The sequence below is a fragment of the Barbus barbus genome, assembly GCF_936440315.1.
Source record: "Barbus barbus genome assembly, chromosome: 22".
NCBI lineage: Eukaryota > Metazoa > Chordata > Actinopteri > Cypriniformes > Cyprinidae > Barbus > Barbus barbus.
In genome coordinates this window covers 22017156-22043301 of record NC_136750.1, presented here as the reverse complement: position 1 = coordinate 22043301, position 26146 = coordinate 22017156, and the positions used below count along the sequence as shown (strand labels likewise).

General features: G+C 35.9%; 2 protein-coding genes across 2 annotated transcripts; one reads left to right on the top strand and one right to left on the bottom strand.

Annotated features, from left to right (window-relative positions):
* The first annotated feature begins 1128 nt into the window (after positions 1-1128).
* Positions 1129-8000, top strand: LOC306888426 (cathepsin D-like). Its single transcript, XM_079446712.1, has 9 exons — positions 1129-1313; positions 2207-2363; positions 3413-3536; positions 4193-4311; positions 4402-4601; positions 4738-4860; positions 5380-5524; positions 6256-6354; positions 6617-8000. Exons 1-9 carry the CDS (start codon positions 1252-1254, stop codon positions 6776-6778), a joined length of 1191 nt encoding a protein of 396 aa, XP_079302838.1. The 5' UTR covers positions 1129-1251; the 3' UTR covers positions 6779-8000.
* Positions 7616-26146, bottom strand: LOC306888425 (sodium-dependent neutral amino acid transporter B(0)AT2-like). Its single transcript, XM_079446711.1, has 12 exons — positions 25795-26146; positions 24091-24566; positions 18375-18532; positions 18084-18210; positions 17750-17931; positions 14160-14270; positions 12970-13211; positions 12642-12831; positions 10700-10892; positions 10159-10318; positions 9252-9414; positions 7616-8870 (listed from the first exon to the last, which is right to left on the bottom strand). The coding sequence occupies exons 2-12, from the start codon at positions 24389-24391 to the stop codon at positions 8481-8483; spliced, it is 2217 nt and encodes a 738-aa protein (XP_079302837.1). The 5' UTR covers positions 24392-24566; positions 25795-26146; the 3' UTR covers positions 7616-8480.

Here is a 26146-nt window from a genome sequence, read left to right as displayed (position 1 = left end):
TTTGTAGATTCTGCTATCAGGACAGTCTCTCATCACATTCTCAGACTGCAGTGAGAACATTATCGAGATCACACTGACATCTAGAGCTAAAACGGCGAAGTCACATCTCATTTATAGCTTATAGTTTCAAATATGAATGAATGAATGAATGAATGAATGAATGAATGAGATGTAGGGAATTTGCTGTCCTTAGTAAGTAACTGTAAGGGAAACTTTGATAAATCACACAAGTATTTCTCGGTTTAGCATTTTAGTGAACTGCTCAAACGTTCCTCAATCCTATGATTTGTTAATAGTTAGACATATTTTTTTCAATAGATCGTTCAACTGTAAACGTATATAAAACATCTAAGTTAATGCATGTGGATTTTATTTCAATATTTATTGTTATTTATCAATTTAATAATACAAATATTAAATAGGAATAAATCATTTTAAAAGGACAAATTAATAGACATTTACATTTAATAATTCATGTTATAAAATGTATAGTTAAATAAAACAATACATTTTAAACTGACCTTCAAAATTGTCTGTTTGATGTTTTTAAATGCAGTTAAATAAAACAATCAAATAGTAGTATAATAAATAATTTAAGATGTACATTTTAAATTTCATTTAGAAACTAAATAACTATTAAAATACATTAAATAAAGGTCTATTAATTTGTTTGGTCTATTATTTTAGTTTGTGTGTTTGTTTGAATGACTAAACTGATAACTTATTCCTTAATTTTTATTTTAATTGTCACTTCTAGTTCTCCATAGCTTTAACCTATGCATTATGTAAATTATATAGCCTAACTAAATTAAAGGTTAAGTAAATTAAAATGATCAGGACCAGTGTCTTTAATAGATATATAAATATTTTAGATGTATTTAGCAATGTGTATTAATATATATAGGCCTATACTGAGATATTTAATTTGCTCCTATATTTAAGGCTATCGTATATCGCATTTCTTTTAAATAAAAAATGTGATTAATTTGATTTAATTACATTTATTACAAAGTAATTAGATTAATTTATAATAATTTAATCTTTTGACTCCCTTAATCTAATTAACATTTCTTCAGAACCTATATGATTGCGCAGAATCCAGCGCAGCCTTGACGTTCTTCAAAGCACATCACATGTCTGGAGCAAAAGTCGCGTCAGCTGACTGCAGCCGTTTGTCCTACATATCAGCTCACACAATAAAACTATCAACACATCGACCCTACTCCTCAGATGCGTTAACACCTCGCCAACATGAGAATCGCCTGTCTGCTGCTAGCTGCTGCCTTTTTCTGGACGTCCGACGCGATTGTACGGTAAGGTCGAACAAACAAAGTTAACAATAACAACAACAACAACAACAACAACAACGGCGACACAGTCCGAGAACTACAGCTAAACCACGCATTGTTCTTTCACGTGGGTTATATATTGTAGTCTAGACTGTTTATATATTATTTTATCCAGCAATTTAAACAAACAATAGTTGTCTTGTAAAACTTAATGCGTTATATATTTTTAAACGTATGAAAACGCTGTCTAGGTAACGTTAGGCAGTTTAGCAGGTTTGAGACACAGCCCTTCTGTGAACGATTATAAGCACCCAGAGGTTGTTGTTGGTCTCCCACTAGACAAAAAGACTGATCGTTTGTGACTCAGCAGAAACTAAAAGCTGTTTATAGATCAGTATGAAGGGCCCTTTAAAATCCAACCTATAGAAATCCAGTTTAGTGCACTTAAGCTGATAAAACACGTGGATAATGTGTATATATCAGTTACACAAGGTCATTAATCACTTGAAACTGACCTGATTTGTCTGTCTCGAAGTTGACACACATACTGAGTTTGAATCCCGCCCTATCAAAGTCCAAAACGGCAGATACTGCATCACATCTTGTCATATTAATGCAATTAATTTAATTAACTTATTTAACTCTGTATAATTGTAAATATGCACAGTGAGCAAAGTTTTTACCAAACTTACATTGTTTAGCCTTTTCCCAACACATTTCAAATGACACCGCATTGTCTATAAATACAAAATCTAACTTGAGTTAGTCATAATGAAGTGTGTGGAAATGAACTTTGACTCCCTTTTAGAATGAGAATTTTTGTATGTTTGTAGTTTGATGCAGGTGGCTTGGTTATGCCTGCAAGATAGCTGAACTGTGCACACTTTGTTAATGTTTCTGTGTCTCTTTCTTTCCAGGATTCCTCTACAGAAGTTTCGTTCCATCAGACGCACACTGAGTGACTCTGGCAGAGCTGTAGAGGAGCTTGTGGCCAGTTCTGCATCCTTCAAATACAACCTGGGCTTCCCAGCAAGTAATGGTCCTACTCCAGAAACCCTGAAGAACTACCTTGATGTGAGTATTGGTTGTAAATGTCATTTCCTGTGTAAGTGGTTTATGGTTTGTAATCCACATTAATTACATCATTTACCAAACATCACTGGTTGGCCAGATAATGTTTTTTCTCGGAAGATCTCTAATTTGAGCATGGTAGTGTATTAAATAAATAAATTTGCTGTCTGAGGCACGTGGATGTCTGCTCTTATAGACCGCTGAGGTTACACAAAGCCGTTCATCCAGGAAGTTTCAAAAATGAGGACAAGCAATTGTAATAGTTTAACCAACAATCCTTTTGCTTAATCATGTCATATGATTAATAAATTCCACTATGTCGGCAAGTTGAAATGTGACTGTAGGAAAAAGTGAACTTGAAATCGTTATTCAGCAAAAAAATGGTGCTTGTTCGTTTCCTGTCATAAGCTGTAATGGACAGCGTGATGGTGTGTTTGACTGTCATGAGATTGTTTGTCATGCTTCTGAAACAATGCCTCTACCACAGCAAGCCACCACAATCCTATTTGGCAATAAGCAGCTGATATTATCACCGGTTGTAGTTTTGTAAATAAGCTTAAGTTATTCATGCAAGTTCTTTGGGCTGAAAGAGCTCATACATTTTTGCATGATATAGCTACATTATGATTCAAGAAAAGGATTCGTCTTTTATCCTATTTTCTTTTTTTAATCTTTTGAAGTCAATTAATGTTACATTTGTTGCTGTTTGTTTTCTTAAGGGCCATCATAAATTGGAATATCCGTTGCTTCCATTCTATTTTATGCTTCCATTGTCCTCATTTGTAAGTCGCTTTGGATAAAAGCGTCTGCTAAATGACTAAATATAAATGAATATCAGTAACTGTAAAAATTGGATATTTAGTTAGGAATTAACCTTGTTTTATTGCATTTAAAAAAAACAAATTCTGAGATCCAAACCAAAATATTTTATAGACGCAAGATTTTTTTTTCTTATCTTTTCTGAAGACCTAGTAATTCTAAACTTGTGAGAAAGTTTTAGACAGTCTGTTGTGGCGCTGAATTCTGAATGATTCGAGGGTTTTTGTTTACAGGCTCAGTACTATGGAGAGATCGGTCTTGGGACTCCTGTCCAGACCTTCACTGTGGTGTTTGACACGGGGTCCTCCAACCTGTGGGTGCCCTCGGTCCACTGTTCCCTTACTGACATTGCCTGTTGTAAGTCCACCTCTCGGTGCCTAGGCATTTTAAGATCTTTTGAATTATTAACTGACTGTATACACACTCACTCACACACATTTAATTTTGAAGTATTTATATGAAGTTAATCATGGTCTAGTGCCAATAAATAATGAAAAATACGAAAACACATTTTGAGAATTTATTGGCACTAGACCATGATTAACTTCATGAAAATACTTCAAAATGAATTCTTCATAAAACAAGATGAAGAAAGGTCAAATGTTGCTCAACTGTGTTTGTGGCCTGTTTGTAGTGAACAAGAACATGTCAGTGATCGTATCTCACCCTTTCAGACTAGTTAGGTGCATTTAACTCTTGCAGTTAAAGAGTCTTGCATCAGTGACAATATCTAAGTGCTTTACTTGGTGTAAATAATTGGTTATTTTTGTGTTTAGTCAAATTTATAGTAACGTACTATGTAAACTTTCTATCTAACACTCCCCCGCCCCCCCAAAAAAACAGTGCCTGAACTTAATATATAACTGAAAACATTTAAACACAAATTTAGATTTAAATATTATATTTAAATATTAGGTTAATAATTGGTCTCTGTGAATGTTACGTACAGTAGTTATATCAGCATGATGCATACTTTTAATTAATTTTTTATTATTATTTTTTAAACCCTGTAGTGCTTCATCACAAGTACAATGGGGGCAAGTCAAGCACCTATGTGAAGAACGGGACTGAATTTTCCATACAGTATGGTTCCGGAAGCTTGTCTGGTTATCTCAGCCAGGACACATGCACGGTAGGAAGTAACAAGTATTAAGTCTATTTTTTATTTTTATTTTGGTCACCTCAAATGGTGAAAGAAACCGATCTGTTACTTCTCTTTTAGATTGGGGATATTGTGGTTGAGAAGCAGATATTTGGAGAAGCTATCAAACAGCCAGGAGTGGCCTTCATCGCAGCCAAGTTTGATGGTATTCTTGGCATGGCTTATCCTCGCATTTCCGTGGATGGGGTTCCTCCTGTTTTTGACATGATGATGAGCCAGAAGAAAGTGGAGAAAAATATTTTCTCTTTCTATCTGAACAGGTACATTTATTTAGGCCGTCTTCATCTGTCTCAGGATTTTATGAAATGAATAATTACATGACGGTTTATCACAAACATACAGTTGTAGCATTCAGGCCTGATTGTGATGGATGACCCGGTTTTATTTGTCTGACAGAAACCCTGACACCCAACCTGGTGGTGAGTTGCTCCTTGGAGGCACAGACCCTAAATATTACACTGGAGACTTTAACTACGTGGCCATCAGCAGACAGGCCTATTGGCAGATTCACATGGATGGGTGAGAGATTTTTATTTCCTTGTACTGTGTAATGCATTGGTCATCTCATTTTTTTTTATACAAATATGTTTAGAAATCAAGGCTAGGAAACGAGGTTAATTTTAGGCAAGAAAGTATCTAATTTCAAATGATTAACCACTGTTTCAGCCTTTCTATTATGCAATACTAATTTACTTAAATAAATAAAAGGAAAAAAAAACACTTGTCACTTATGCAGTTTTGTCATGTTTGATGCTCTCTTCAGTTTAAAATTTTTAGTTAATAGATCAAACATTAAAAGCTGTATCTTTTGCTAACTTTTCAGATATAATGGCTTGTAAAAGCAACATTAATGTTTTCACACAAAAATTGCAATACCTTTGAAACACTTTATTCATTTAATCTGAAAAAAATGGAATGCATGCATATGTAACGCATTATGAAATATGCTGGTCTGTCATGTGAGAGGCAAGAATCTTACCACTGAACCACCAATGCAGAAGATCCCTAGTGCTGACAGTGCTCTATGATTGTGTGTAGCATGAGCATCGACAGTGATCTGACTCTGTGTAAAGGAGGATGTGAAGCCATCGTGGACACTGGAACGTCTCTGATCACCGGACCTGCCGCTGAAATCAAAGCCCTGCAGAAGGCTATTGGTGCAATCCCTCTGATCCAGGGAGAGGTACTGCAACTTTAAATCTTTATATAATTATGGGTTAATAGATATCTAAATTTAGGTCACAATGCTTGTGACCTAAATATAGATATCTAAATACAATGCACTGAAGCATTGTGACCTAAATATAGATATCTATTAATGTGAAATTCCAATAAAATATAATTTCTTTAACTTGAATACAAATATACACTACCATTTAAAAGTTTGAAGTTCCTTTTTTAAATGTTTCTAAGCCACTTATGCTTACCAAGGCTGCATTTATTTGATCAAAATTATAGTAAGGACAGAAGTACTGTGAAATATTATAACATTTTAAAGTAACTCTTTTCTATTATAATATTCTTGTGATGAGACAGCTGAAATTTCAGCAGCCATTACTTTTCAGTGTCACGTGATCCTTCAGAAATCACCAAATGCTGATTTGGTGCTGAAATTATTTCCTTTTTTCATTACTGTGATACATTTTTTGATGAATAGTAAGTTCAAAAGAATCTTTTGTTAGTAAAATTTACATTTACATGTGCATTTACTCACATTGTTCAATGTAATGCAACCTTTCAGAATAAAATAATTTATTTTGTTTTACTGACCTTAAAATGAACTCTTATTTATTTATTTATTACAAGACTGGTCAACAGAATGCATTCTTGGTGTGTTGTTATTAATGGCAACTTATTTATTGAAATGTATAATATTTTGATAATGTTCTCTAATTAAACATGTTTTCTCTGTAGTATATGGTGGACTGTAAGAAAGTGCCCACACTCCCCACCATCTCATTCGTCCTGGGTGGAAAGACTTACTCACTGACTGGAGAACAGTACATACTTAAGGTCAGTCCTAGTCTGTGCTGTTGTTTTGATGCAGCACTTAGCATCAGCAGAGCTGTGAAATCGAGGTGTTGTTTGTTAAAAGGTCATGCATGAGTCAGAATATATATAAAAAAAAAAAAAACATGTACCTGGAATTTTATTTTCTTGTAAATCACATGCAGCTAGCCAGTATTTGGAAAGAAAAACACTGAAGGGATTTTTGCTTATCACAACAACATTCTAAAGATGGTATCTTTCTCTGTTTGTTTGTATGTGTTTACAGGAAAGCCAGGGTGGAAAGGAGATCTGTCTGAGTGGATTCATGGGCCTGGATATCCCACCCCCCGCTGGACCCCTGTGGATTCTTGGTGATGTGTTCATTGGGCAGTACTACACTGTGTTTGATCGGGAGAATAACCGAGTGGGCTTTGCCAAGTCAGTATAAGCCCAACTGTACACCTTAATGTGTGTCATGAGAGTAATAAGAAATCTAGGAATCTGTCAACATCATCTCTACTTAATATAGTGGTATGATTGTTGTTTGCACTGCTTTTAGCTTTCAAATGTTTTTGTTTTAAAGAGGCATGTGGAGATGAAATGATTCAGGGAAAAAGTTACACTCATTTGCTTTTTAGCAGAGGCTTATTTGAATATGTGATTGTAGCACAAGGTTTTAACATTTATTTTATAATTGTCATGTCATTGATTTTAGACACTACCTGTTTTAAGATTTTTATTGTTGAAAATGACCTGCCAATGATTGAACAAATCAGAATTGACAATATGGACAATAAAGGTTTTAAACCCAACTATGTTGTTAAACCCATTTTTTTTTAAAGGGATGCATGATATATTGGTACTCTATTAGTTATGATTAGGTAATAGAGATATATATATATATATTTTTTTTTTTCTAATAGTTTTTTGATAATGAATGAATAATGGCCATCCTCTAACCCTCACTTTAAATTAATCTTTAAAGGTGCTAATAAATTCGTATTACTTCATATATTCTTTAGCAATTCTCCAAAATGATTCATTATATGCATTGTAATGTTGTGATGCCTAAATTCTGTTGTAGCATTTCTGCAGTTGTTTGTAGTGTGGTTTTATTTTTAATATTTTAGACAAGTTATTTTAATTTTAGAATTTTTAAAGTCAGCCAGTTCTAACAAAATTTTAATATCAGTGATTATATTGGTGCATATTTTTTTTAATTTTCATTTTATTTCATGTCACATTATTGTGGAGCGCAACAAAGTAGTAAAACCAAACAGCGTGTCTGAATCATTTGATCTTTTAATCTCAATATTGAGAGAGGAAATACTGCGTCATTGAGCAATTCATGAAAAAATATTTACAGGAAGAGGGAGGAGTCTCAAGACTCCTTACAATGATAGCACATCAGCAAACATACAATCAAACAAAAAAAGTCAGCGTACTGGATTTTTAAGCACTTCTTACCAAAAACATGATCTGTATTCCAAACTATATTTGAATAAATTTATTCATAATATATTTACAGAATACCTTAAATGTACAACATTCACGCCTTGTATTCTATTAACATTTTTAGAATGAATTAGGCACACATTTTCGAACAATGAGTTAGGGTTGTATTAAATGCACTCCATACAACGATGTACAATGATTATTAAACTACATCCAAAAGAAAAGTATTGCATGTTTTCCATGTTTTACGCATACATTTACATTCTAGACTTTTCCAAAGCTGCTAAACTGCTTCTAATCTCGATTTTTGTGGACAGTAACTGCCCTGACTTGCAACATAATCTGTTTGTACAAATAGCCATTCTACAGTAGAGCATAAACCAGGGGTCTACAGGCCCCTACAGAGGAAGATAAGTGCGTGCAACAGTTGGGGCAATGGGTTGGGATGGGGGGTAGGAGCGTTAGTGCTAGCTACACATATAATACAATTAGAAATGTTGAGACTTTTGTACTGGACTAGTGTGAAATGAAGATGGCTGTTAGAAGATTCTGTCTGTTTCCATTCCCACTCAATGAATCGTGATTGGTTACTCAGGTGATTGACATTTGAAGGTCTGGAGCTCGATGAAGAGATACTTACAGGGCAAATGAAATGATACTGGTCCGCACAGTTACAGATGAGGCTGAACCGGTCCTCACAAATCAGATTCGGGCATGTCTGGAATGTCTGTAATATTCGGCATTACGTATCCAGTGCTGCAGCTACCGTTGAGCATGACGTCTGTGCCCGAAGCAGGTCCGCTCTGCTTCCGGTAATTGGCTGGCATGGGGGACGGAGCTTCGCTCGCCGTCTTCGTATTGAGAAGACTTGCGTCGTCTTCCTCGTCATCTCTGTTCCTACAAGCAGTGTCTTTTATAATGCGGCCTTTTTTATAGGAGACAGTAGACAGGCCTCCTGCGTTCTCATCGATGATATTCAGACAGCGTAGAACAAGAACCACAGGCACAGGGAGGATGGCGGTGATCACCAATGAGATGCAGACAGCCAGGCCCCAGGGCGGATAGCTGAGAGACTGTTCTTGAGCCTGAGAACAGACAGTGCAATTGGATTACTCTGGCAAAGGAATAATTCCACTTTAATCCTGTGGTAAAACTGTGGATTGAAGGCCTTAGAACTGACCCAGACTTAATGGAATAATTCGCCCAAAAATTGTGACTTTTAAATGTTTAATAGCATTTTATAATAACTGTTGCATGGGATTATACGAAAAATAGAACACCTCTAGGTGAAATAATCTACAAAACAAAGGCTGAATGGAGTCTGTTTGTTCCTCTCTGAGCAAAACATGAAAATAATGGCCATATTTTGAGCTAAAAACATGTTTTTCGGATATTGTGTCTTAAGTATTAAACTTTTAAATTGCATATTGGCTTTTTTTCTCAGAGATTAATTCGAGATTACCCACCAGTTGCTGGTTCCATGCGCTGTAGCTTGGTGGCGACAGTCCCAGCTGAATGATGCTTGCGACCAGAAGACCCAGCAGCAGCACTGGTGTGATAAACTTCCACATATAGTAATAATAGCGGTATGGAGTGAAACCAAGCATGTCCTTTAGATCCTCGAAGAACCTGAATGAACCCACAGGAGACAGAGATGCATCAATGCCACAATCACTGCAAATTCGATTGCTGCTTAATTCAGTGTTTCAAGATTTGTTAATTGTATTAAGCTTTTGTAAATAATTGAGATATATTTTTTAATTGTCTTGTAAAAGCAGTCTATTAACTTTTTGTCATTACTCATTTTTTTGATTACTTCAATATATGTAAGATTATATGTGTGTGTGAGTTGACAACAAATACTTCATTAGTTCATTATTCAGTATCTTAAAAGTCTTGCATCAATGACTGTTTTTTTAACTTTAGTTTTACTTATCTTCGTTATAAGTTTTAATAACATTTAAAATTTAACAAGTTTTAAGTTTACCAAAAAACCTACAAATAATCTACAAAATAATGTCTGAATGGAATGAGTTTCTCTCTCTAAACAAAACTGCATGCCCTATTTTTAGCTCAAATATATACCAAATATAAATATCTTAAGATATTTTTTGTCCAGATGTATTAAACTTTTCAATCAAGATGATTCAATCAGAGATGTGTCAATTAATTGTTGTAAATCAGTCTAAAGGGTTCTTTTAATTCCTTTTTTTTTATGATAATTTAATTAGAATTTCATTTTTCTTTGGTAGGAAAGTGATCATAAATTGAATTCAATTACGGTTGAAAACAAATAATCTTCATAGCAATATGATGCTCATGTCACCAGAGGACGCTGTAAACTCTCTAATAGAGGTAGAGTGCGTAACCTACTTGTCGGTGCCATAAACCCAGGCCACAGCAATGTTCTCCAGAAGAACAACGATGAGGAGAGGCAGAGTAGCAGAATAGTCATCAAACATGGCTACAAAGTAGTTCCCAGATCGCTGGACAAATATTAAACCAATGAAGAAGGCAAGTACACAGCAACCAACTGTAAAGAAAGCAAAGAAAAATAATGTTTGTGATACAGAGGATTATTAGAAGCCAAGAGTCAAACTTTTGAATGGTAGTACAAACAGTCTTTTATATTGGAATCTTTCTTTGAGAATGTTCTTGTCTTGACTTACACATAATATTAGTATTTGATTGCTATTATTCATTTTTGAATAGACTCAGGTCATTGAAAGTACCTTTCCACCACTAGCACGACCTGAGGAATAGTTTGGCTAAAATATAATATTCATGCAAATCTAGAATAGGCTTCAGAGATAATCAAATAAAGATCTATATACTGAAATGTGAGCAAATATGAACTAAAGGATGCTGCCTTTTCTCCATGTAGCAGATTTAAGACCTTTTGGCTTTGGCTGACCTGTGAGGTATTCCTTTCGTACTTTGAAGGTGTCTACAATGGGGGTGAGGATGCCCTGGATCGTGCCAAACATGCTGCCCAGCCCCAGATTGACCAACATTAGGAAGAACATGACAGACCAAAAGGGCGAGGCTGGGAAATGGGTCATGGCTTCAGTGAAGGCGATGAAGGCCAAGCCTGTGCCCTGCACAGCCTGTGAGGAGAAAGATAAAGGTAGGATTTTAGCATGCATTCAAAAACATGTAAAAGCACATATGAATACAAAGATAATATTTGATTAGTAAAAACCTGGACGAATACAAGGACAAGACTTTACTTGTTTTGCACTGGCAAACATCACATTCATTCAGAAAAAGTGACATTTACTTATCATATAGCTGAGGTCTTTGAAATTGTGATGTTTAAATGCCAAAAGATTGCTGCTATAGCAATGATGTACATACATCTGTTGTTTCTGTACTGGTAAAATGCTGTATTTTGCTTGATGACGCTGCATCAATTATTCAACAGGTTTTAGTGTAAGGGTTTACCTCAAAACTAGCAGGAACTGAAAAAATAGATTTGAGTAAAAGAAGACACATCAAAACAGCAGGAGTAAAGTGACTGTGTAAAGAAAGCGCCTCAGCCTGTGACGGTTCTTGTAAGTGTGTATGTGGTTAATCTCATTATGGCATCGCCTCAGCCTGCATTTACCGCATTTATTTCCATTTGTTTCATCATGCGGTGTCTCTTCATCACCCACACACCTCTTTCCATAACAGCACAGCAGAAAACCTCTGTGCCTCCTTCATTATTGGCCACTAAACTACTTCCTCTGCAGTTTACTTTATTGTGGTCAATATATATATATATATCTATATATATAGTATCTCACAGAAGTGAGTACACCCTTCACATTTTTGTAAATATTTTATTGTATCTTTTCATGTGACAACACTAAAGAAATGACACTTTGCTACAATGTAAAGTAGTGCGTGTACAGCTTGTATAACAGTGTAAATTTGCTGTCCTCTCAAAATAACAACACACAGCCATTAATGTCTAAACCACTGGCCACAAAAATGTCTTGTGAAAATGTCCAAATTGGGCCCAGTGTCAATATTTTGTGTGGCCACCATTAATTTCCAGCACTCGCTACATGCTCTAATGCATTAATAGGAAAGTATTTTCTGTGGCCAAGGAAACTATAATATAGTAATTAGTTATATACAATTCAAACTATAACTATATACAAATATATAGTTATATTATTTATATACAATTCCCTTTTGAGCTTATAAATTGTTACAACTCACTTCTGTGAGATACTGTATATACACCTTACCTCCAGTCTTGAGTGTCACATGATTCTTCAAAATCATTCTAATATGATGATTTTGTGCTCAAAAAACATTTATTATAAATTTTGAAAACCGTAGTACTGCTTAATATTTGTATTTATTTTCTTTTTTATTTTTATGTATTATTTTATGTATTCAAAAGAACAGCATTAATTAATTTGAAATAGAAGTCTTTACTGTCACCTTACTGTGATCAATTCAATGCATCCTTGCCTAATAAAAATATGAATTTGTATTAATTGTGCTGACCCCAAACTTCTGGTCAGTGGTGTAAATCATTTTCAAATTTATTTATTTTATTTTTTACAAATATCCTTAATTTTATATTTTCTTGGGGTTATTCCTTTTGACATTTGAAAACCTTTGTCAAATTGAAAAATAATTTGAGTTCATAAAAGAAATGAATTCAAGCCACTATGGATTATGAGTTTTAAAAAACATATTTTGATGGATAGTGCTCTTTTGTGTTGTATTAACTTTCAAAACAAATGACTGGAGTGAGAGCGTAGCTACCAGGGTTGTATTCCATGGAAAGTTTGTGTATATCAGTTGTCTCTTAGGTTTCCCAGAGGTGTATCGGTTCACTTTAAGCTCCTCCTCACCTTGTTCAGCTCTTCTTTGATGTCACAGCTATCTAAACCTAGGCGTGGGTAATCGTTTTCCATCACGCCCCGGATAATGTTGGTCATTTGCTGGTAGTCCTCAGGGCTAACATTACTGAAGTTAATATGGTGTGGGATCAAGCTTGGATTGATTTCTTTTCCAAGGAAACCAATGATCTTCTTTGTGTTCCTAAGATACATTAAAACAAGAAAGTCAACTACAGGTCATTTCGTCTGTATGTAGTTTATGAACTGCAAGTGTATTTTAATATTATTCTGAATATATTCTACTAAACTGCTTCTCATGGTTAATTTGTTTTGAACTTACATTTCCACACATTTGGCATTCATGATGTTAGCTTTGAAGCCCAGTACAGCGAACACGACCAGAGTGGCCAACACCGAGGTAAAGAAGTTAATGAAGGAGACCAGCACAGCGTCGAAATGGCAGTTGTTGTCTCGCTTGTTGTAGCTGGAGAAGGCGATAACACCACCGAAACCAAGACCCAGAGCAAAAAAGACCTGTGTGGCAGCTTCACGCCACACTTTGGGTTCCAGCATGATTTCCAGCTGTAAGAAGATTCTGTAGTTAATCATGTGTCACATGCTCAATTGGATGCAGTAATATGCTTTTCACTTCTGAAAACATATGAAAATGTATTAATGTAAGATAGTAATCTCAAAGTGGACAATTTTTCAATCATACTGATCAATATATAGATTGATTGCTACTTAAAACATTGGGCTACACCACATTTGTTTATGAATATGAATGAACATATTAAAATGTCTTATTATTAAATCAGCTTTTTTAGATACTGAGTTGCATTCTTGATAGCAAAGAAGTAAAATCAGTGCTACGATCTTCTTAAATATGGGATTTAATATAATAAGAAAAATTAAAAACATTTCATTTACAAATTATGGTCTATTATGGTCTCTTTTCTCCCCACATTTCAGCTACAGTGTAGCTTTTGTAATGGTTCTGTTCGAATTATCATTGTTTTTAACGCAGTAGCAGTACTATTCTAAAGCAGTAGAAGGCTACATACTATCATTTAATTGTGTGCTACACAAACCACCCACTGATATAAGACTCTGAAGTGACACATAGCTCAACAAGGGACACATTGATATCCCCTTGCACTGAGGAGAAATGTGACCACTTGTGTCTGTGTGTTGGATGTGTTTTGTGTAAAATAGCTGGCACAACAAGACAGTCTGCTGCGTTTCAGTCTGTGCTGATGGAAGAGTTAATTCACTTCTGTCGAGTCACATCACAAATGCATGCTGGGTAATCTGGCTGGGGTATTGTTTCCATAGATACATCTACTGGTCTCCACCGGACTGAGACGACGGATACACATGGGAATTAGTAATGGATGATTACCATGATTCTCAATAAAGTGGATTAATTGCTGCTGTATGAACCAGAGCATGTAGAGTAAATTGGTCTAACCATTGTTGTAATGTGTCATCTGCTCACACATACACAGATCATGTTGTTTAGGGTCTTACCTTTGGTGTAAACATGTGGATGATGCCATCAACAGAACCCTTGAGCAGGAAAGCACGGGCCAGGAAACAAATAAGCACAGCATACGGGAACAGAGAGCTGAAGTACATCACCTGCAATAAGACATAACCAAACAGATTATCAAAAAATGTCTGCAATATCACAAAGAAGGCTAGTGACTTATGTTATGAACAGTCATTTGCATGTTTTTCTCTATGCTACTGTTTCTTAAACTTTAAAATCATTTTCTACACAGAAAATGATGGCAGAAAAGTGCCCTCACTTGCTGACTTTGCTGAGAGAGTCGACCAATTGTGCATCCAATTGTGATTTGTTTTTCAAACCTTTACATTTCTTACCTTTTCATACCTTGACAGTCCATCATTTTGAATGAGAAGAAATCAGATCTGTTTGTTCAAACAGTGTAGTGAAAAAATGCATTTTATCACAATATACAGCTAATTTTGAATGACTCTTAATGAAGAAAGATGCTTTTTTGGAGCAAATGGTGTAGTTAAGGCATCTATTAGCTGACTATCTAGCTTGAATGCCACGTGATTATAAATGAGTGAATTGAGAAACAGCTGCAGACACTGTGCTTTGTGTATGATGCATGTTGCATCCCAGATGACTGAAAAAAATACTTCTGAAATCTGATCTGGCCAGTCCGATCGGACTGAAACATATTTCCAAAACTATTGCATAAATTTGTGATATTTTATTTTTCAGAGTGTAACTAAATGCATTTAAGTCAGATATATTATTTTTGCTGCATGTCCGAACAAAGCCTAGACTTAAGTGTCTAGAGCTTATCTTGACAATACAAGGATAGTCATCTACAGAATGAAGATGATGATGCTGATTGAGGTTTGTTAAGGAATGTTGTAACCGAAAGCTTTTTTTCTCTAAACATGTCCATGAAAAGACATAGAGCTATTAAATTATTGCATTGTTGCCAGATCATTTGAGACTACTAAAACTACTAAAAATAGTTCTCAGAAACTGAAATATAGCTAAAATAAAATAAGATATAAATATATTTGATACATTTGTTTAACTTAAAAATTGAAGTAAATAACTGAATAATAATAACTTAATAAGTAAATAAGTTTAAGTACAAAAATGACTAAAACCGAAAAAATTTAAGCTTTTTAGAAATATAAAAATAATAATGATAACAAAAATAGACAAACTAAAGACAAACATTTCTAAAACTAAATTTCAGATGAAAACTGAAAATATACAAATAAAAACTCATTCAAAATATTATTAAATACTATAACAGTATATAGATAACAAATATATAATACTAAACTAATACTAAAGTCACTTTGGATTAAAGCTAAATGAATAAATAAATATACTACAATAAACCTGGTGTGACTGAGAATCCAGCGCTACTGGAAACGGTTGCTTCTCTTTTCAAGTCATGCAGTCACACCCCAAACATAATTTTCTACTTAACAAGAATTATAATGTCAGCACTTAATAACTAGCTTAATCCTTAAAGCCCATGTAAAAATTATTTAATGGACACATTTTAAATGGGTTCATATTATTAGTTTTTTTATTGGGTATTTTCTCTGAGATCCACTTACTAAAGTTTTTGCACTAAAGCAGTCATAATTTAGTTGATCACGAAAACTTCTACAAGAATGGACAGACCATGTTTACGATGACACAGTATTTATGCATTCCCTGGTAATTGAACCCATGACTTTGGCATTGCTAGAATCATGCTCTGACATGTTATGTGACATTCACATATTAACATAGGTTCAACAAATTTAAGTTGAAAAACACTTTTTAAAGTAAACTGAAAGAATTACATAGGTGATTGACATTATTTATTGGCTTCCTTTGATCTTGCTTTTACTGTATGACCATAATGCTGAAAAGTCTACTGACTCATCTCTGATTCATCAAGGGTGGACCAGTCTTAAAGAGTAAGAACAAAGCCTAAAGTTTAACTATCCCACAGCTTCGAAGATTAAAAGACACACATTCTCAGTGGCTTCCCAAAAATGAAGCATCATGAAGGTTTTACGAAGATCCATAAAATCAATAAACCCCTCTTCCTGCAGACACAGCTCTAATTCTACAGTACAGTATCCTCAATCACCAATAATTGTAGCTAAGTAAGGTTATTTGGTGTTGTGCCACAGAACTGTGAATGGTGATGGTGCACATAAAAGCATGGCAACCAGCATTGCCATTCTATTTGTGCACACAAAATGACAAAAAAGAAAATAGATTGGCACTGTGCGTTTTTCTTTCAGGAAATAGGTATTCCTTTGTGAGGTAAATCCCAGATTAAGCTTCAAAGACTGTCCTTATCCCCTGCAGAGTATAGTATACTATATCCTATGCTATAATATCCTTACTGACTGAGGGGCCACACTTAAACAGTAGGAATCCATCTGCTATCCCTTTAGGAGGAAATAGATTAAATGTTTATCAGAAACCTTTATTATCTATCATGAGAAAACATCAATTTAGTGCACTATTTAAAGTAATTTTTGTGTAGTTGCTGAACCATTTTATGTTTTCTTTTAACATATACATTTTAAAAATATGTAAAACGTACAGTGGCCCAGTAGCGCACAACACAAGTGAATCTTCACGACAACGAAATTGCCACAACACAACGCATAGGACCAGTTTCGTTGTGTTGTGGATTGTTTCTATTGTGCTGCGGCTTGTTTCCATTGTGTTGTGCTAATTTTATTGCGTTGTGGCTTGTTTCTGCTGGTAATTTTGTTGTGTTGTGGCTGGTTTCCATTGTGTTGTGTTGATTTTGTTGTGTTGTGGCTGGTTTCCATTGTGTTGTGTTGATTTTGTTGTGTTGTGGCTTGTTTCCGTTGTGTTGTGCTAATTTTGTTTTGTTGTGGCTCGTTTCCATTGTGTTGTGCAAATTTTATTTTGTTGCGGCTTGTTTTTCCGCTGGTAATTTTGTTGTGTTGTGGCTCGTTTTCATTGTGTCAGACGCTTTGGAGCAGCGCAGACCATGCACTCGCACAAGTGGGACCACGTCAAATTTTTACTCGCACAGTCTCAAAAAATGGTCGCATTTTGATTAATTTGATGCTTTTATCAGCTGTTTGGGCTCTCATTCTGACGGCACCCATTCACTACAGAGGATCCATTGGTGAACAAGTGATGTAATGCTAAATTTCTCTAAATCTGTTCTGATGAAGAAACAAACTCATCTACGTACATTTTAGATGGCCTGGGGGTGTAAATTTTAAGCAAATTTTCATTTTTGTGTGAACTATTCCTTTAAGAAGGTTTCAGTACTCGCATGATTTGAGAAAACCATCAGCTGTCTAAAGTGAGCTGGGTCAGAAGCACACAGATGCCAGAGTGCCACATGTGGTCTTATCCGTATGGATGCTGCATCATGTTTCACAACGTCATGCAGGCATGGATCACATGAGAGGCCAATGGTTCTCACTGACATAGGAAGGATCAGTCTGAAGGTCAGTGTTTCTCTCTGTGTTGCTTTTAAGACATCCCTTGAGCTCTTAGCTCACATTTACTGTGTGGCCAAAGGCAAACTTTCTTAGAACAAAATACAAAACACTTTTCTTACCTTTCCAGAAGACTGGATACCCTTCATCATAGCAAGACACACCATGGTCCAAGCAGCCAACAGACACAAAGTCATCCTCCAGTTAAGTCCTCCGCTCTCAGAGATGGAATCAGAGATGTCTAAGGCCACACGATACCAGTAGTATGTAGTGGCTGAACTTTTCTCACACTCTGGTTCGACATCTAAACAATAACATGAAACTTACAATCTTGTACAGCATCATAAGTTTGATCAGAAAAGTTGTTCAGTAAATGAAAATGTGTAGTTTCTGTCTAAATAAATGGATTTAAAAAATTCAAAGTGTAATTTCCAGTTCTTCTTTAAGTTTTCTTACATGTATTAGTTTTGTTTTTGACCAGGGGACATTCGTGCCAAGGAAGAGGCTGCTGGAAGGATTGTGAGAAGTAGAAGAGACTCCAACTGATGATGACATTGTAGTAAAGAGCCACAAAAAAGCACACCTGCAATAACAGAGAATGCAGTCAAATGTATGGGCTACACCATCTACTCTTTAAATGGTTTCATTAGTTGCCTTTCACCTGAGCAAAGACAGTATCTGACTTTTGCTATTTTTATATAGTGCACTTGAAGTATGGTACGTCCTTATAAAAGCACTGATCTTTACCAAACAGCTGGCGAAGCCGATGCCACCCAGACGTGGGCTGATGTAGTTCCACACCCCAATACTTCCTCTTCGGATGCGCTGGCCCACTGCTAGCTCCAGGAAGAAGAGGGGAATCCCTATCACCACTAGCAGAATGAGGTAGGGAACCAGATACGCTCCTACAAAAGGAGCATTTATGGTTATGGCCCTGTTTATTTAGGAACCAAACTTCCAAACTGGTATGCACAGGACTTGATATATACATTATGTCAGATACAGTATATTCATGCTACAAGTAACAGTATGTATTATTTATATAGTATTTATTACAGTTTTTCTTAGTCGATTTGACACTTTTCTCCAACCCAATGTACTTGTTCTCAAAACAATTAGCACAGCCATCCAAACACAAAATTATCTTAACCAAACAGGTGTGTTCTCTAATGATTATAAAACACATTCAGCTGTAGATGCACAAATACGCTAATGGAAATACATGTTTATTGCAATTCTTCAACAGGGAGTTGATATATTGTGTATATCTAAACAAAATAAAAATTGTTATCCAACACCTGCTATCACCCATGAGAAAAAACGAATTGCCCCTTTAAACTTAAAATCTGTTTATGCCACCTTTAGCAACAAGAACTGCAAACAAACCTTTCTGATAACTACAGATCAGTCTTTTACAGCACAGTGGTGCAATTTAGCTAAATACTATTGTTCTAATCATTTTGGCCACCACTGTATTCACACACACACGTGTGTTTGCTGTATACATTAATTATTCTGAATTATTGATCTTGTTTTTCATTTACATCTGGAAGAGAATTTATTTGCATTTTATCTACACTACATATTAGCTGTGCTTGCATCATAGGAAAAGAAATGTAAGGTTAAATCTATGCTTGACAAGCTCCTGTCTCAACATCTCCACAGACCTCTTCATTTGTGGCTGGTGGTGTTGTTCTGAACCACCATGTCAACAATGCTGCTGTTCCATTCAAAATAATCTTGATTGTCCACCTGAATGTTCTCAAACTTAAATTCTGGAAAATGTTTTGACATTTACAGTAAATAACAAAAGTTGTCTCAGGAGGGCTAAAAATCTGTACTGTCAACAATCATAATACAACACTTTATATGTGTTTTGACATAGTAACTCGCCAGTTCATTCTTGCTCTTTGTATACTTTCCCTTTTATTATTTCTCTAAAGCAATTGTGATAAATGTGTAAACGTTTAGGAAAACTGCATTTCCTGTGTTATGTGTGTAATTAACCGAATACAATCTGTTTAGGACAATTACAAAGTGTTCAGCTCACCGTGTTAACTATTTTGAGAACAGTGAGTTTGGAGAAATGTGTCAAATCAGTTGAGAAAAACTAATATTTTGAATATTATATTTATATTTCCAAATTTAATTTTATTTTAAGTAAGCTTTACTTACTGTAATTTAATTTTTAATTATTTAGTACTTCAAAATTGTCAAGGCAACATTTTTTTTGAGTAATTCATTTTATTCATCTAATATTTATATTTCAATTAATGACACACATTTTTTATATTATTTTTAGTTAACAATAACAACACTGGTCTAATCTTAGAGTATATTACAAAATATGAATGAATGAGGTAACCCACTATATCTATTTGCAAATATTTTCTCTCTTGAATTAAACTCCGTTTCAGAGATGACATTTCAAAACTGTTAAAGCATTGCCAGTGGCACAGGATAGAACATTCCTTCCCAATGCCTTATGGGGAACAACTTCAATACAATGGCATTGCTTTGAGAGTAGGGCTGCTGCTCCTTCAACATGTTGAAGTCATGTGCTTTAACACACAGAAACTTACTGAGATTCAGACAATTGTGATGAATTTAAACGACACCATCTGTAATACTGTATTTAGAGACATCCAGTTGGGAACATAAACTGAAGGACATTTGTTTTGTTTTAGTTAACTATAATAACTCTTTTATTGGGTGCCAACCTTATAGTCCAGGCTTTGGGAAATGTCATGAACAATTTCAGGCCATTTACCATTGATTTCCTCTGTTATATAGGCTTAATCCAATTTCTGGAGCTTGCATCTAACCCAGGCTTTGCTACATAACGAAGAAGGTAAGCTTCATCAATGATTTCACCATTTTAAAACAGTTCATCTATTTAGCAACTTTATTGTAGACAGCAATATGGTTCTTTAGATTTTGTGCCCAATTAACTTTCAAATAGTAGAATGTTTTTTTGTCATTTTGTTTAAGGTTTGTAATGTAGGTCAGATTGGGGCACTGTGGGATGCTGGTTGACGAATTGGTGACTCTACAGGTTGTGCGTGAGATGACATCTGGCAGACTGAGGCGGCAAAACGTTGTAGGGGTGTTTCTTTAAGGACAAAACGTGCTGTCATTGATGGCACGCAGATGGTGCAGTGATGTGGTTGCTCTGCCCTGGCAAAGACAGAGACAGACACGGCCCACACACAGTGACCTATTTAATCTAATTACTCATCGACACAGCAGGGTGGTCACACTCACTTATTATAACCTGGAAAGTAAGACACGGCAGGGTTGTGGTCAAACTCAACAGGCCTTTGACACAAACTACTATACAACTGTATACAATATACAAACAGGGGTTAAATTGGGATTTGTTATGTGGGGGGGGGGGCTCTATAGTATCGAGCATATACACTCACCTAAAGGATTATTAGGAACACCATACTAATACTGTGTTTGACCCCCTTTCGCCTTCAGAACTGCCTTAATTCTACGTGGCATTGATTCAACAAGGTGCTGAAAGCATTCTTTAGAAATGTTGGCCCATATTGATAGGATAGCATCTTGCAGTTGATGGAGATTTGTGGGATGCACATCCAGGGCATGAAGCTCCCGTTCCACCACATCCCAAAGATGCTCTATTGGGTTGAGATCTGGTGACTGTGGGGGCCATTTTAGTACAGTGAACTCATTGTCATGTTCAAGAAACCAATTTGAAATGATTCGAGCTTTGTGACATGGTGCATTATCCTGCTGGAAGTAGCCATCAGAGGATGGGAACATGGTGGTCATAAAGGGATGGACATGGTCAGAAACAATGCTCAGGTAGGCCGTGGCATTTAAACGATGCCCAATTGGTACTAAGGGGCCTAAAGTGTGCTAAGAAAACATCCCCCACACCATTACACCACCACCACCAGTCTGCACAGTGGTAACAAGGCATGATGGATCCATGTTCTCATTCTGTTTACGCGAAATTCTGACTCTACCATCTGAATGTCTCAACAGAAATCGAGACTCATCAGACCAGGCAACATTTTTCCAGTCTTCAATCGTCCAATTTTGGTGAGCTCGTGCAAATTGTACCCTCTTTTTCCTATTTGTAGTGGAGATGAGTGGTACCCGGTGGGGTCTTCTGCTGTTGTAGCCCATCCGCCTCAAGGTTGTGCGTGCTGTGGCTTCACAAATGCTTTGCTGCATACCTCGGTTGTAACGAGTGGTTATTTCAGTCAAAGTTGCTCTTCTATCAGCTTGAATCAGTCGGCCCATTCTCCTCTGACCTCTAGCATCAACAAGGCATTTTCGCCCACAGGACTGCCGCATACTGGATGTTTTTCCCTTTTCACACCATTCTTTATAAACCCTAAAAATGGTTGTGCGTGAAAATCCCAGTAACTGAGCAGATTGTGAAATACTCAGACCGGCCCGTCTGGCACCAACAACCATGCCACGCTCAAAATTGCTTAAATCACCTTTCTTTCCCATTCTGACATTCAGTTTGGAGTTCAGGAGATTGCCTTGACCAGGACCACACCCCTAAATGCATTGAAGCAACTGCCATGTGATTGGTTGATTAGATAATTGCATTAATGAGAAATTGAACAAGTGTTCCTAATAATCCTTTAGGTGAGTGTATATATATATATATATATTTACATTTAGTAATTTAGCAGACACTTTTATCCAAAGTAACTTACAAATGAGGACAATGGAAGTATAAATGTATTATGTGTGTGTTTTTATTTTTTTGCAAATATGATTTATTCTAATGCAATATTCTCATCGGTTTTCTATCAGCAGTGACATAGGCTATAAATCTGCATGTTTTTTCTCATATTTTATGCAAGGGAGCATTTTTTTTTTAACCTTTATAGAGGTTATTTTCCCACTAATCTCATTAACTTTCATTTCAAATTCTTACCTTTGATCTATACATTCAATTATAACAATGTGATTGTTTTTATACGTTATCAAATTAAATTATTTACACTGAAAAATACAACTACATTAAATTATGAGATTTTTCAAACAAGAAATAATGGTGGAAATTATACGTTTCAACGAAATTAAAGCGCCAGTAGTGAGCGTTCAATGAGTGAGTCACTGAGTTGTTCGTTCTAACGATTCGTTCAAACGGCAGATTCATCAGATGCTAATGCATGGGCTAATGAAATTTTGACTCAACCCATTCGTTAAAAACACTGAATCATTCAGCAATGAATCGGATGGCTGTGGTTCCGCAAAAAATGTAAGTGACCCAATATTATTGTATTTGCTATTTGAACTGTTTATAGAATTACAGTCGTAATGGTGAAAACGTTATGTAGCCTAACTGTATTTTAAATATAAAAACTTTACATTTTGAATTTTTGCCTCAGTATACTGAGTTTCTTAGTGTTGGGCGTTTTGATTAATAAAGCGTTAATGTCCAGCTGGAGTCTATGTGCCTGGGCTCAGCTCCGGCCCAATTTAAACCCTGCATACAAACACAATAGTTACTGTGTGAAACCCAAATGTAAGACAGTGGCATTCCTTATAAAATGATAGCTATTATATAGGTTGCTTCTCTTCTGTGTTTCATTCTGATACAGAAGTCATTCACTCACTCTGAAAGTGTCTTTTGCAAATGAAATAAGGAGAACAAAGAGAAAGATATGAGTAATCAAATCTAATGTATGTCATTGCTATCAGGGTAAGGAACTGTAATCTGCTTTCTCTTGACATTAAACAGCTTTGTATAATCTGAGATGGGTAATATAGCCTGTGATTATCCTGCACATGCAAAACCATTCATTTCAATGCCATGCAACTTAGATCTCTGTCTCACACAACTAATTCTAATTTGTTTTTATTGATCGATATATATATATTGATCGTCATTTTGGTACTATTCTTACTCCAGTGACTTTCTGTGGTTTCAAAAGAAATTACAGCCTGAGGAGTTTCCACGTATAGTGCTAAACCATCACTTCATTATGGTGTATCTTTGTCGAATAAAAATGCATTGCTTAGTTAAAATGTGAATTATGATACCCCAAAATGGCAATAATTACTCTTAATAGTTCAAGAAAGACCTCTGGGTCTGAAAATACTCTGATTAGACTTGAAGAAGGAAATGAAGGAGGAAATGCATAATGAGAACTTGCAAATGAGGTGTCAGGCGTATGTCTGACTTTAGGTTGTCAGTCTAGAAATGTACTTCCTTTGTGTCTAAGCATTGTCAGTGAACTGAAACAGCCCAGTTTCACTCTGTCTATCTATCTATCTATCTATCTATCTATGAATGGAGAATATTTGAGAGTGAAATTTTGAGAGTTGTTTCAGTTTTATTTATATATCTAGTTATCTTGATAGATAGATAGAGATCTACTCATCAAGGTGAGTTACTTACTGTATATTTGAATATAATCCAAACTTGATCATTTTGAATTAATATCATTCATTCATCATAACCTACCGCCACCATTTTTCTGGCACAAATATGGGAACCTCCAGACATTGCCCAGGCCCACTGAGAAGCCCACTTGTGCAAGGATGTACTGGAGCTTGCTGCTCCAGGCAGGCCTTTCTTCCTCTTCCTCCTCCTCTGAGCCCTCCTCAACATCCCGCTCCTTATTCTGTGGAACATCTCCTACCATTAGAGAGCTCTTCTTGAAAGAGTCCTCACAGTTATCTTCATTGGAGAGCAAATCTTTGACAGATTCCGTAACTTCGTCATCGTCAATCTCTCTCTTGACGGTTTTGCTGTTTTTGGGCATTTGAAAATGTCTTTTTTTAGCAATGGGGAAGGAGAGATTCTAGAAAGTCTGTTTGGGCAGGGCAAGTTGAGGTCAAATGTACAAAAGTAGATCAGAGAGTGGGATTTAGTAAATAGATATAGGAAAGTGTGGGTTGATGAAATATTTATCTTCTCATTTTCATAACACAGGTTTCCTGTTAGATAAAAAACAACAACAGAAACTAGACAGGTTAATTCCCCTCACATGATGCAATGTGTCACTAAATTGCATGATTTTTAAATAACTTTCATTAGACTCATTCATTAAAGGCTTATCAGTCAAACCCAACTCTTAAGAGTGACTGACAGGCAGACACAGCTTTTTTATTTTTTTTAATTGGCTAAATAAGCGCGCCTTCTCCCTCGACTGCATCCTATATGGCTGAGACAAGTGTAATTCCCAGAATATCTCAGGAAGTGGGGACAATTTATACATTGGAAAAAAAACCCCCCGCATAAAGTAGGCCCTAATTATTTTTATTTCACCTTTATTGTAGTCAACGCAAAGGCGCAGCATAGTGTTTTCCGTGGCAGGAGGTTGTCAGTAGCCATTCACAGCTTACTCGATTTGACATGAAATGTCACTCAAGCCAACTGGATCATTCGGAACACGATCATATTTCGCATCTAAATAATTTAGCCCCTCTTCGGAGCACGAGGTCGGATCATTTGCATACGAACCCAAACAGAGAAGAGCGCGCCTTCCAATCACGTGGCCGCAGCGCCCCAGAATAGCAGGTTGCCGGTTTCGCAATAAATTGATAGCAAAAAATAATATTATAGTAATAACGTTATTAAATCGATCCTTTGTGGCTCAGAAGGTCTGGTTTGTACATGGTATACTGAACCATGGGTGTACAAATGTGAATGATGCTGCAGCTCATCTTCTTTCAAGGCTGCACCTCTTTTTTAATACAGCCTCCAGTAGAACACATTTTGGCCTTTTCGTCATTGAATTTACGCTTAAATTTAACTACAAATTCTATTAAATGTTTTAAAATTCGCTCATTCATAAAAGGCATTTTTAAAAGAAGGTCGTGCATGCGCATAGGATGTCAAGAATATAGGCTAAAGTCAATAGCATTGTGTCTATATGTGTAAGTTAACGTTATATCTCCGTTTATATTTGGGAAAATTATTAGACGGTTTTATAATACTGACTTAAAATAGGCAATTACGCTCACGCGGAAGGTAATTATTGTTTTTCGAAATAAATATAATATACATTTGTAAAGAACTTATCCCCCCCCCCCCCCCCCCCCCCCCCCCGCCCAAATTTACTGTCACCCATGTGCGAGGTTTCATCATTCACTGCAGCCGTTCTCTCATCACACCGTATGTTAAATAAGCACCATCGAATAGGGGAAAAAAAAATCAGCTTACCTTATAACGAATCAAGAGGAAATGAGCTTAGCTTTTAAAATTGGCTGTTTCGACTTGCATGCGGTTTATATTCGATGGTTTGCACATAGAAGTACAGCTCATACACAATCTGATGTAAATGATGCAGGAGGCGCAGATGCTCGTCTGTTCGTGTCGTTCGACCCACAGGAGATTGTAGAGGAAACTGATTTGAGTTCCCTGAAGAACTGAACTAGGCGTGTCTTTTGTAAGCTATTAATATAATATATTTGAACACATCCAATAATATGACAGTATTACATCGCATTTTGCTTTAAATTGCGTTCGTTATGTTTGTAAAATTATTTTAAATCTAAATCCCCCCCATTAAATT